Source organism: Vombatus ursinus, unplaced genomic scaffold, assembly GCF_900497805.2.
Source record: "Vombatus ursinus unplaced genomic scaffold, bare-nosed wombat genome assembly UNPS02015406.1, whole genome shotgun sequence".
Taxonomy (NCBI): Eukaryota; Metazoa; Chordata; class Mammalia; order Diprotodontia; family Vombatidae; genus Vombatus; species Vombatus ursinus.
In genome coordinates this window covers 3,771,916-3,785,072 of record NW_020955184.1, presented here as the reverse complement: position 1 = coordinate 3,785,072, position 13,157 = coordinate 3,771,916, and the positions used below count along the sequence as shown (strand labels likewise).

The window sequence follows — 13,157 nt, the reverse complement described above, 5'->3', positions numbered from 1 at the left end:
CATGGGAATGGGAAACTGTCTTACTCATCTCCTGACTCTGACTGGGTTAAGGACATATTAATTAATTCTTAGGTAAAATGCACATACTTTTTTTTAAAGCAAAATTGTGAATAACTTAGCAAATACATTATTTAAAAATTAAAGAAAATGCAATCCACATACCTCAGGTTTTTTCATTATCTGGATACTGAACATGTGGTTTTTCATTGGATATATTACAATAAGGACATCACCAAATTCTGTAGGGATAATTCCTCTTCTATAGTCTCTAGTATGCTCTGACCAAACAATGTGCACTTCATCATTTCCTAAGTGTCGCAACTAGGAAAACAAGAAAGTAATATTAACAAAACATTGCATAAAATATGTAAATACATGTAGTCCCACTGCTATAGATACCAATCATTCCAATCTGTGCTATGGTATCAAATTGTCTTAAGAAGAAAAGAGGTTAAAAAGTTTAAAATAAGATTTTAAAATGTTCAATGTGAGTATCAAGAAAACATGTAAAACAATGGATATTATAATGAAAAAGAGAAAGCACAGGTAAAAGAAATTCACAGATAATCAAAATATTCTCTTTTAGTTAAGTTTCAATTTCTTCCTCTACAAAGCACATTCTGAATAAAATTAAAATGTAGAAAAATGGATGGAATTGAGTTACATTTCCTTTTTGAATACTGTCCTTGAATGAGAAAGTTATCACTTTAGATTTAACAAATTTATTATTAACTTATTTACTTTAGCATCTTATAAATTTCTCCTCAATTTTTACTAATAATTGTTAGACCCTAGAGATCTCATTTAGGCATTTAAACTGTTCACTAATTGTTATACCACAGGCAGTGAGGCAGCCCATATCTTTGAGGGGATCAGTCCCTTCTACCAAAGAAGACTCTTTCATTCATACAAGATGGACTACCTCCTCCTAGTCATCTACTTTATCTCTTCCTATTTGCAGCTCAAGTAACAGCTAAGGAGGTCTCAGTGATTCAAGTGGGAGGTCTGGTTTTTGCCTCTCAGTAACCATTTACAGACTTCTTAGTCTTGTTGGTTTGGCCATGCCCCCCAATTCCCTGCTGCTATCTTCCACTCCATTCCATGTCCATTCCATGGACTGTCTCCTCACTGACTAAGAAAGACCAAGACACAGAGTTCCTATTAAATGATGAGAGGGATGAGATCACTGGGGCATAGCTTACCCACTTATCAGTAACCCTTCTTCCAAACTGAGCATTAGGGCTTAAGTAAGACCATTTCTGGGGGCAGCTAGATGGTTCAGTGGACACAGCATTGGGCCTAGGAAGAGCTGGGTTCTGGCCTCAGGAACTTAACTGCTATGTGACTGTGGGCAAGTCATTTAACCTCAGTTTGCCTTAATTTACTGGAGAAGGAAACAGCATACCACTCCAGTATCCTTGCCAAGAAAATCCCATGGACAGTATGGTTCATGGGGTTATAAAGAGTCATACACAACTGAATGACTGAAAAACAAAAAAAAAAACCTGTTACACCAATCATTATGTATCAAGGATGTTAGGTTAGGACAACAGAGGGAGGGTGCTGGCGGAAGATAACACATAAAAGAAAGCTGGAAAGGGGAGGAAGCTTGAGAAGAGAAGGTTTGGAATAGTGAGGAGTGTGAGTGGGAATCAATTAGGGAGGAATGAAAGGATTGTCTTGCTGCAGTGAGGGTTCAGGTGAAGTCATTCAGTCAGTCAATCAACTAGCATTTATAATGTGCTAGAAATTATGTTAAGTGTTATTGATAAAAAGAAAAGCAAAAAACAGTGCTTGTTCTCAAGGAGCTCAGTCTAATAGGAGAAACAACATGTACACAGCTATGTACAAATATGACACATACAGGACAAATTGGGGGCAGTTTGAAAGGGAAGGCACTAAGATTAAGAAGGACTGGGAAAGGCATCTTGCAGATAGGCTGAGACTTGAAGGAAGCCAGGAGGCAGAGATGAGAGAGAATATCTCAGGCACGAGGGACTGCCAGGGAAAATGTTTTTGGTCATGTGATGAAGTGTTGTGTTCCAGGAACAGTGAGAAGGCCAATGTCACTGGATAGCAAAGTATATGGAGGGTAGTTAGGTCTAAGGATACTGGAAAGGTAGGTAGAGGTCAGGTTATCAAAGATTTTAAAAGCTAAACAGAGGATTCTATATTTGATATTAGAGGTGATAGGGAGTCATTGGAGTTAACTGAAGATGGGGTTGGTATGGTCTGACTTAAGTTTTAGGAAGGTCAGTTTGACAGCTGAATGGTGGAGAGATTAGAATGAGGAGAGACTAGGCAGGGAGACAAACCAGCAGGCTATTGCAATAGTCCAGGTGTGAGGTTATGAGGCCTGCAACAGAGTAGTCAGTGTCAGAGGAGAGAAGGGGATGTATACAAGGGATGCTATGAAGGCTGGCACTTGACTGGATATGGGGAATGAGAGTGAGTGAAGAATTGAGAATGACACCTAAATTGTGAGCCTGGGTAATTGGATGGTGATACGCCTGACAGTAATAGGCTTTGGGGGTAAAGATAGTGAAGTTCAGTTTCAGACATGTTGAGTTTAAGTTGCCTATGGGCCGTCCAACTCAAGATGTCTAATAGGCAGTTAGAGATGAGAGGTTGGAGGTTAGGACAGAGTTTGCTGCTGTATAAGTAGATCTGATTAAAACTATGGAAGATGATGGTGTCACTAAGTGAACTTGTATAGAAGAAGAAGAGAAAAGGGTCCAGGACAGAGCTTTGGTAGATCCCCATGGTTAGTAAGCATGACCTTGATGAAAATCCAGCAAAGGAGACAGAGATACGACGTGTCAACTGTTAGGTCTGGGAAGAGAACCAGGAGGTGGAAGTGTCAGAAAAATCTAGGGAGAAGAGGGTGAACAACAGTGTCAAAAGGCTATACAGAGGTCAAAAAGGATGAGGATTGAGAACAGGACATTTGACTTGGCAATTAAGAAATCATTAGTGACTTGGGAGAGAGCAGTTTCAGTTAAATGATGAAGTCAAAAGCCAGACTGCAAAAAGTTATGAAAACAGTGAGGGGAAAGGAAGTGGAGGGATTGATTGTAGAAGGCTTTCTCTAAGAGTTTAGCCACAAAAGTCATGAGAGATAGGGGATGATGGATAGATTAAGTGAGAGTTTTTTCAGGATGAGGGAGATGTGGCCATGTCTATAGATAGTAGGGAAGCAAACAATAGGGAAAGATTTAAGAGTAGAAATGAGTGAGAGAGTAGGAATAACAGAGGAGATAATCTGTTGGAGAAAACAGGATGGAATGGGATCACTTGTACTTGTGTGTGGGAGTGCCTTGATCAAAAGGGCTACTTCTTCATGTGAAAACAGGGTGAAGGAGAAGATAATGGCAGAAGGCATCAAACTGATATGTGATGAGGAAGAGGAGAGGAGACAGGGCTCTCTACAAATACCCCCAATTTTTTCAGCCAATTATGAGGAAAGGATCTCAACTGATACGGTTGGGGGAGGTGGTACCTTTGGAAGTTTGAGGAAGCATGAAAATATTTAGAAAAACTACTGTGGTGAGTGGCATAGTTAATTGATGAGGGATGTGTAAAAAGATTTCCTTGTTACGGTGAGGGCCCAGTTGAAATTTAAACATAAATCTGCAGTGGACCCAAACATGGATTCATGATTTTCTAAAGCTTCATTCAGCAGAGTGTGTATAGTAGCATAAGCAACAGATGATGGCAGTAAGACAATAAAATGGGGTTTGGGAGGTCATAATCTTTAAAGGGGCAAGGGACTTGAAAGAATATGACAATGTAGAACTGAACTGAGTAGAGAGGCAAGGTAGTGAGGATAGCCAGTACAAGGGTGATGGCTTGGGAAAGAAATGATAGATTAGAAATTATGGTGAAGACAATGAACAGGGTGTGAAGTTGCACGTGAGAGGGAGAGATAAATGACGATAGATTATGATCAGATAAAGGAATGTGAGAGTTCATGAACATGGACTGGAATACTTGTAGGTGATGGCAAGCTCAAGGAGTAGGGTAGAGGAGGTGACCATAGGTAATGAGCAAGTTGAGAAATTGTGCGATTAGGGTCTTTAAGGGAGTATCAATATATATGCTAACATTCCCTTATATTAGGGCTGGAGTTAGAAAGACTATAAGTTAGTCATCGAATTCACTGAGGAATGAAGGAGAGTGTCCTAGAGATCTGTGGACAACAACTACCAGAATGTGGATTGGTTGATAAATATAGACTGAGTGAACCTCAAAAGAGGAGACATTCAGACAAATACTCTCATTTGATCTCACTGAGCACCTAATATGTACAAAACTAGGCAATGGTATTATAAGGACAAAAAAATGAAGATACTCCATAGATTAAGGAATTTAATATTTCACTTAGGGGTACAACATGAAAACACACTGATGAAATGAGGAGGGAGGAGCATTATTAGGGGGATCAGGAAAAGTTTTGCTTAGGTGAAACCTGAAGGAAGTGAGGCTGAGCCTTGAAGAAAGGTTAAGGACTCCAAGAGGTAGAAATGAAGAGGAAGTACATTCTGAACACTGATAAAGGGATGGAGGTAAGAGATGCAATCCAAATATTGAAGAACAGAAAGGAGAACAATTTGGCTGAATGGTAAACAAATCATTTAGCTTCTCAGTTATCCAAGCAACTCTCTAAGATTACAAATCAAAGAGCAGGTACGAGCTTGCATTAGTAGGAATTACTTCATCAAGAGGCTCCCTATATAAATAAAATTACAAGTTAAATCTTAAAAAAAAATCCAAACTATGAAATTATAAAAACTTGCATGGTTTGCCTATTCCAAAAAGTAAACAAACTAAATACGTGAATTCAAAAGAAACATACAGATCTGAAGACTTTCCCATTTCTTTCATTCTCTAAAGATTAAGTGGTCACTAAATATTGATTTAATATGTGAACTATATATTTCTTAACTTAAAAATTTATCCTCTCTAATAAGCAGAAGCCCACCTAGATTTTCTGAAGCATTATAAGTAGAGACATCTATTGCTTTAAAGATAGATTATTAATAAAGCTAAATTTATAAATGCGGCTCTATAACTTTTTAAGTACAGTGAATTCTCTGAAGGAGGATACTTTTAGCCTAGACAGCTCTTTTTGGAAACCATAACAGTTTCTATTGTTCAAAAATAAATTAACCAGTACTCCAGGACTAAAAATTTAAAATATTTATTTTAGTGAAGGAAATTAATACCAATGTATGAAATATATACTCTATTTTAATACTATAAACATGGGGCTAGGTTTCTTTGTGCATTTTTTCAAAAAAGTGAGAAAGATCACACAATTTTTAAAGTCATGTTCCTGAAATTTCATTTTTCAATCAAAATACTTTAAAATATCCTTCCTATACAGCCATCACCATGTGTCAGTTTTTGTAATAGGTTTATGTTAACTGAATACAAAAGAAATGTGAAATAAATTTAACCAGGAGGGATGATCCAATCTAATTTTGATACATTAAAGTCATATGCTGTACATGTTACAATACCAGCCAGACTGAATATTAAGCTTCAGGCTATACTGAGATTTCCAAATGGCAGATTGTTCTAAGTGATACCATGTATAATTGCAGTAATAAACGATAGTAAAAGCTGAGCACACTGTCAGGAAGAATTTAAGTATTTACTTTAAAAAAATTAAACGAGTTAGGTTTGGAAAGACAAGACAACTGAAATAATGCAGGTCTCAATTTACAGAAAATTCCTTTTATTTATCTGCTGCATTAACCCTTGAACTCTTGCCAAAATAATCTCTAGTTTCTAGTATCCATTTATCTAAAGAACAAGGAAAACACACTGTTCTCTTTTCTTTCAACCAAAGTTTATCTTGAGCGTCTTGTCTACTAGTGAAGAGTAAGTCTATTACTAAGGTTTTACTAAAAAGAATAATAACTGCAAAGGAGTTAAGAGGGAAGACTTAGGCCCAAAGCAATGTACTTAGCAAGGCTATACTAAACAATTTCAAACATTTTAAGTAAAAAGCTTTTCATGAAATTTGGTATGATGAATTTTTAAAATTTTATATTTTTAAAAAAGTTTTGCTTTGTCTTTTATTTTTACACTGCCAGTCCCTTCCCCATCTCCCTACTGAGTGGAGGGAAGTATGTTTCATTATCAGTTTTCCAGGCATAGGATTACCTGAATAATGCATTTTTACAATTAAAGGCAAACAAATTAAATTTATTTAATACTAAATCACTGCAAGTCATGTGTTTTACATCCTTTGAACCTTTAACATCTGGTATATATTAGTGTAAGACATTCTCATGTATTAACTGGAAATTGTTCACCATCTCTAGAAGGAAGAATTTTAAAATGTCTGTTATAAGAATGACTTTTGAAAGTTTGATATGTTTAACAAAAATCTCAAAATATATATATGAACTTACTATAATTTTTTTTTCTCATTAAGATATGTAACAACTTTGGGAGTCGATGTACTAAACTAAGGCCTAGAAATCCAGCATTCTTAAACTATAGGTTGTGACCCCATAGGGGGACATGACCCAGTTTAAGAAGTGCTGAAGGGGTCATGAGTGGAAAAAGTTTAAGAAGCCCTGGCTAGATTTCCATATAAATCTGTCTCTAATTATCAATCATCCAAATATTGTGGGAATAGCTAAGTGGTTAGGTAGGCAGCAAAGAGAAAAATTATATCTGGGCATACAAGTTTATGGTCTAAATATACTCAATAGGTATACTTTCATAACATCTAAGAATTTTTTTCTTTTAAAGAATTCATGATTTATTCCCGGTTTTTCTGAAACGCATTTTTTTTCTTTTTGTGCTTATTTATTTTTTTGTTTTGTGAGGCAATTGGGGTTAAGTGACTTGCCCAGGGTGACACAGCTTGTAAGTGTCAAGTGTCTGATCTGAGACCAGATTTGAACTCAGGTCGTCCTGACTCCAGGGCTGGTGCTCTATATGCTAAGGTTTCAGGAAACTGAATAAATCTGTTCCGTAAAATTTGAAAACTTATTTCCATGACTCACTTGTTGATGTCAAATGTTACCCAAGCACTTATGGAATTCAAAGTACATTTATTAAGCCCCCAGTATCTGCCAGGTACTATGCTAAGTGCTGGGGATATAAAAAGAGGCAAAGAACAGATTAATTAAGTTCAAGAAGCTTACAATCTAATGGGAGAGACAACAAGTAAACAAATATGTACAAACAACTTATAGACAAGATAAATAGGAAATAATTAATAGAGGGCAGGTATTAGAATTAAGAGGGGTTGGCAAAGGCTTCCTGAGTAACATTTTAGGTGGGACTTAAAGGAAGCCAGGGAAGTCAGGTGAGGAGGGAGAACATTCCAGGCATGAGGGACAGTCTGACAGCATGCTCAGAGCTGAGAGACGGAGAATCTTGTACAAGGAACAAGCAGGAGGAGGCCTGGATCACTGGATTAAAGAGCACATGGTGGGGAGTAAGACACAAGAAGATTGGAAAGGGAAGAGTGGGGCTAGGTTATAAAGGGCTTTGAAGGTCAAAGAAGATTTGGCATTTGATCCTGAAGGTAACAGGGAATCATTGTAGTTCATTGAGTATTTGTGTTGGGTAGAGAGGAGGAGCATTTGTGACATGGATAGACTGGCACTTTAGGAATGTAACTGGTGGCTGAATGGAAGATGGATTGGAATGAGGAGAGACTTGAGGCAGGCTAACCCACCAGCAAGTACAAGTGTGAAGTGATAAGGGAATGTGTCAGAGTGCTGGCCATGACAAGAAGGGAGCACATGTGGCAAAGGTGAAATTGACAGGCCTCGGCAACACATTGGATGGGGGGTGAACACCTAAGTTTTGAACCTCAGGGACTGGGAGGATGTTGTTGTCCCATACAGTAACAGGGAATTTAGGAGGGGTGAGGAGAATTTAGGGGGAAAGATAATTTCTGTTTTGGACATGCTGAATTTAAGATGTCTACTAGACATCCAGCTTGAGATGTCTGAAAGGCAGTTAGACATGTGAGATTGGAGGTCAGCAGAAAGACTGGGATAGGATAGGTAGATTGCAGCATTCTCAATATAGAGATGGTAATTAAAACCATGAAGTAGTACAGAGGCAGAAGTGAAGAGGGCCCAGGACAGAACCCTGAGAGACACCTACAGTTAGAGGGCATGATCTGCATAGAGATTGAGAAGAAGTGATCACATGAGTAGAACCAGGAGAAAGTGGTATCCTGAAAAACCTAGAGAGAAGAGAGCATCAGGAGAAGAGGGTGATCGACAGTGTCAAAGGCTGCAAAAAGGTTGAGGAGAATGAAGACTGAAAAAAGGCCACTGGATTTGGTAATTAAGATATCAACTGGTAACTTTGAAAAGAGCAGTTCCAGTGGAGTGATAAAGCTGGAAACTGCATTATAAGGAGTTAAGAGTGAAAGGAGGGAAAGTAGAGAGTGAAAGGAGAGAAAGTGGAGAGACTAATTGTAGATGGCCTTTTCAAGTTTAGCCACAAAGGACAGAAGAGATATAGGACAATAGTAGGGATGGAAAGATCAAGTGAAGGCTTTTTAAAGAAAGAGACAAATCAAGTGAAGGTTTTTTCAGGATAGAGACACATGTATGTTTATAGGTAGTGAGAAAAGACTGGGGAGAGTGAAAATAAGTGACAGAGTGGGAATAACAACGGAGGCAATGTGTTGGAGGAGGGAGGATGGAATAGGATCACGAGTAAAAAGTAAGCCCACTTAATCAGGTGAGACAGGGATGAAGGAAGAGATAGTGGCAGAAATGATGTGAGATAAGGAAGAACAGGGAGCTTATGGTGAATGGCTTCAATTTTTTACTGTAAAATATGAAGCAAAGTTCCCAGCTGAGGCAGTGGGAGAAGGGGGAGCCATGGAAAGTTTGAGGAGGGATGAAAAGATTTGGAAAAGTTGCTGTGGAGAGTGGCATAGTAAGGATAACGGAGGGATAGTAGGATTGCTTAGCAGCAATGAGGTTGTGTAATAATAACTTGTAGCAGATCAAGTGAGAGACTGTGATTTTATCCATCTTTGTTCAGCAGAATTAAGTTTCAGCATGTACAAAGACATTCATATACAAAATAATTTGTATACAAAGTTAATTCTGTGGCTGAGAGGACAAACTTATGGGGAAATGAGAAACAGCCTCTTTGTATAAGGTGGCAGGAGTGTATTCTAGGACTACAAAAACGCATGAAGAAAGAAGGTGGAATGTTGGGAAGGAGGAAGAGTAAGTAGGCTGGGTTATGGAGGATGAGAGGAAGAGTAATTTATTATCATCCTGGAAAAATAGGTTGGAACTAGATTGTGATTCTAGAAGGAGTAGGTAAGCTACTGAAGGTTCTTGAGCACAGGATGAATGATACAGTTGGACTCGTACTTTAGGAATATCAATTTAACAGTTTTCTGAAAAATGGATGGGAAGAAAGAGATCAATTAACAGGCTAATAAAATAGGTTAGGTGACAAGGATCTGAATTAGGGTGTAGTAAAGAGTCTCCATCAGGTGCTATGTTGATTATCATCAATATATCCTGTATATATCTTGTTTGTACTGAGATGTCTGCATGTTGTCTTCCCCGTTAGACTGTGAGCTCCTTGAAATCATGGGGTTTTTTTTGAGTTTTTCTGTATTTCCAGAGTTTAGCTAAGTGCCTGGCACATAATAGGTGCTCAATATATGCTTGTTAACTGACTGGAAATGAGAGAAGCTTGTAGACTGTGTTGAGATACTAAGTCATGGACAATTTCTCTGTAAAAAGAATTGGGATATGGTCAGCACCAAATAACATCGCAAAAATAAAATTGATTATGCTTCAATTTTTGATAACAATTTGTATGGTACGGGTAGTAACTGTTCTCTAAAAGGCTGACAGAATTCTCCTGTGAATAGTTCCTTTATAGCTAGATCTATTTCTTTTTCTGATATTGGGTTTTTATTTAAGATCTTTGTCTAGTCTTCTATCACTTCAGGCATTTAATATTTTTGAAATTATTCCTCTATGTATTTTGTATTCTCAGGTTAGTTAGCACATAATTGTGCATAACAGTTCATGATTATTCATTCATTACAACTTTAAATTTAGATATATTTTATTTATTAATATTACACAACACTCATAAATATTTATGTCTATTTTGTTGTGATTTCACCTTGCTCACTGGCTACTTTATTGATATGATTTTCTGCTTTCTTTTTAAACAAATTAGCTAAAGGTTTATCAATTACACTAGTCTTTTCAAAGAACAAGCTTTTAATTGATCATTTCTAATGTTTTTTGTTTGTTTCCAGTTTTACCTATTTTTCCTTGAATGCGTAATATCTCCTTTTTTTGTGATTATTTAAAAATTAGAAACCCAACAAAGAAAAAATCCTTAAAGACGCATATTTAGTTCATTAATCTAATCTTTTTCTATTTTGTTAATGTATGTTTGAAGGGATGATTTTTCTCCTGAGGACTGCTTTAGGTGGATCCCAGAAATTTTGGCATGTTGTTTCATCAATAGCATTTGCTTTTGCATAATTATTGTTTCTATGATTTGTTTTTTCACCTACCAATTTTTTAGAATTTTGTTGTTAAGTCTCCATCTGGGTCTAGGTGTATGGTCTGTATCTTCTGTTTATGGTACCTGAAACAATGACTACTTTTATTGCATGAAGTCTGTAAAAGATGCACTTCTACCTTTTTACACTTTTGGAATATCTCTGTGCCCTCATACATAGACAATTTTTCTATAAGTTCCGTGTAGTGCTAAGAAATACACATATTCTTTTGCAGTTCCATTTAGAAGATGCCGTGAGTCTTTTAGCTCTAGTTTCTGTAGCAATCTGTTCAGTTCCATATTTTTCCTTCCATTTATTCTTTTCTTAGACTTATCCAAAACTGAAAGACACTGAAATCTCCTGTTACTGTGTTGTTACTATCTATGTCTTCTTGTATTTCATTTCCTTTATGAATTTGGATGCTAAGGCATTTGAAGCACATAAATTAAATACTAATATTGTTTCCTTCTCTATGGTTCCTTTCAGCATGATGTAGTTTCCTCAGTTATCCCATTTTATTTTTTGAATGTTTATTTTTGCCTTGAGAGCATGACTTACTTGCAACTCTTGCTTTTTTGAATTCATCTGATACATAGTAAATTTTTTTCAGCCCCTCAGTTTTATCCTGTGTATGCTTACAAAAAAAGAGTTCTCATAAGCAACAGATTGAGGGTTTTTTCCTTAAAAAATCAATTTGTCCCCCCCCTTTTTAAACTTTATTGGATTGTTTAATACGTTCACATTTAAAGTTATGAGAGTTAGGTTTATATTTCTTCCTCTTCTCTAATATTGAAGTTTTTGCTCAAGTTTCCCCCTGCTCCCTGCTATAAACACAATACTATGTCTCCTCAATTACTTTAGCTTATTTATTTTAGGGTAGCTATGCTTACAATGGATTTCTTACCCTCATTCTTGCTTGTACATTTCTGCTTTTATTTGGTTAATTCTCCCCCCCCCTTTATTTCCTCTTCAGTTAATCAAGTAGAACTCTTTTTTCCTCCTCTTCAACTAGTCCTTGTTCATTGCTTTTTAAAATTTCATTTACTATGCTTCTTTCCAGAGGATTTTACTCCCTTAATCTATTCACTATCCATCATCTCTTTCTGACTTCTCCAGACTCTATTCTCTGGTTTGTGGCTCTTATACTTATCTAGTCCCTCTCTATTCTTCGTATTCCTCACGGAATCAAAACTTCCAACAAGCCATTCTGGTCTTCTCTAAGCAGGTTTTGCCACTGACTAGTAGAACTTGCCCTTCGGCAAGTTTGCTCCCTCTTTCCATTGTGCCTCACTCTCAGACAAATACCATTTCCTGCAGTTGAGACAGAGGACAGGATCTAAGACAGGACTTCCTGCTCCCCACATCCCCTATTATGTAGATCACCACTGATCTTTGCTTTTCTGTGTTCACCTTCTTTTCCTGGGTTCATGGCCTCTCACTCTCCTAGGAACCAGGTGCTCCCAGGAACTGACTCTTCCCCCAAAGCTCCACCCCCCCCCAAGACAGGATGAATGGTGTCTCCAAAGCCCAAACACCGAGTAGAAGGGCTCCATTTCCCTTCACAAAACATCTCTCTTTACCCACAGAAACATTCATTAGTGGTACTCCTTCCCACCATCAAAACAAGGCCTCCCTGCCTTTTTTCTCTTATTCTCCCCTCTCTTCTATACCCATACCCATTTCCATGCTGCCTCTCCTCTTCCAGAGAGACCAAAGAAATCACCTTCCCTGCATTACTAGCCCTTAACTAAACCAGGGGATATCACATCATCCCTTCTATCTCTTTTCCTCTCCTTTCTCCTTCCATGTATCCTTCCCATTTTGTAATTTTAAATTTGCAATTTGTAGTCCCACAAAAAAACAGTGATTCACTGGGATGTGGTGTGCTCTACATAATGCTCCAGGTCCACCTCTTCACCATCACCTCTACCTGATTTCTGCTTTAAACCCTGTCTCCTTGTTTACATTTGGAAGGAAGTCTCCTAAGGGTCTCTCTGCTTTCACCTGCCCCTGGCTGTTGTATTTGTTTACCTCTCTTGCACTTCTGTTGTTGGGGGGTATTCAAGAAGCAAATAATCTCTTCAGGTCTGGTTTTCTTTTAAAGAATGTTTCAAATGCCTCTTTATTATAGAATATCCTTTTTTGTTTTTTCTTTTCGCTCAGCCTTGGGTTTCCCCCCTCCCCATAAGTGACCTGTGGATTCTTTCAACTGGCACTTTTGTTTTCTGTGATCAGAAGTTTTGGGCAGTTTTCTTGAATTATGTTCAGGATTTTGACATTTCATGTCCTTCTGGAAGACCTATAATCCTTAAGTTTTCTTTATACTTCCTGTCTTAAAAATCAAGACAGGATTATATTGCACTGTATATCTGTATATATGGAGAGCAGGTTTTCTTTTAATGTTACTGCTTTTTGCTTCTCTTCTTCCAGATTATCCTTCACTTTTGTGTATTTGTATTCCTAATCAGTTGTCTTCTTGAGACTAGCCACTGCAGACTGAAGTTTTTCTCTTCTGCTATGCAGGCCAAAATTCTGGTCTCACATTTCTCATTTAAACTACTCAGGAACAGCACATTGTACTTCTATAATCTCCAAAGTCACATTATTGATTGTC

The 13,157-nt window shown here is 37.4% G+C and overlaps 1 protein-coding gene across 6 annotated transcripts in view; it reads right to left on the bottom strand.

The window, feature by feature from the left end:
• The window catches only part of RALGAPA1 (Ral GTPase activating protein catalytic alpha subunit 1), a 311,896-nt gene that overhangs the window by 47,398 nt on the left and 251,341 nt on the right, over positions 1-13,157 (bottom strand). For all 6 annotated transcript variants that reach the window (XM_027847457.1, XM_027847458.1, XM_027847455.1 and 3 more), the window contains one exon: positions 163-321. In XM_027847457.1, coding sequence (XP_027703258.1) covers positions 163-321 — 159 coding nt within the window. The remainder of the gene's footprint in view (positions 1-162; positions 322-13,157) is intronic.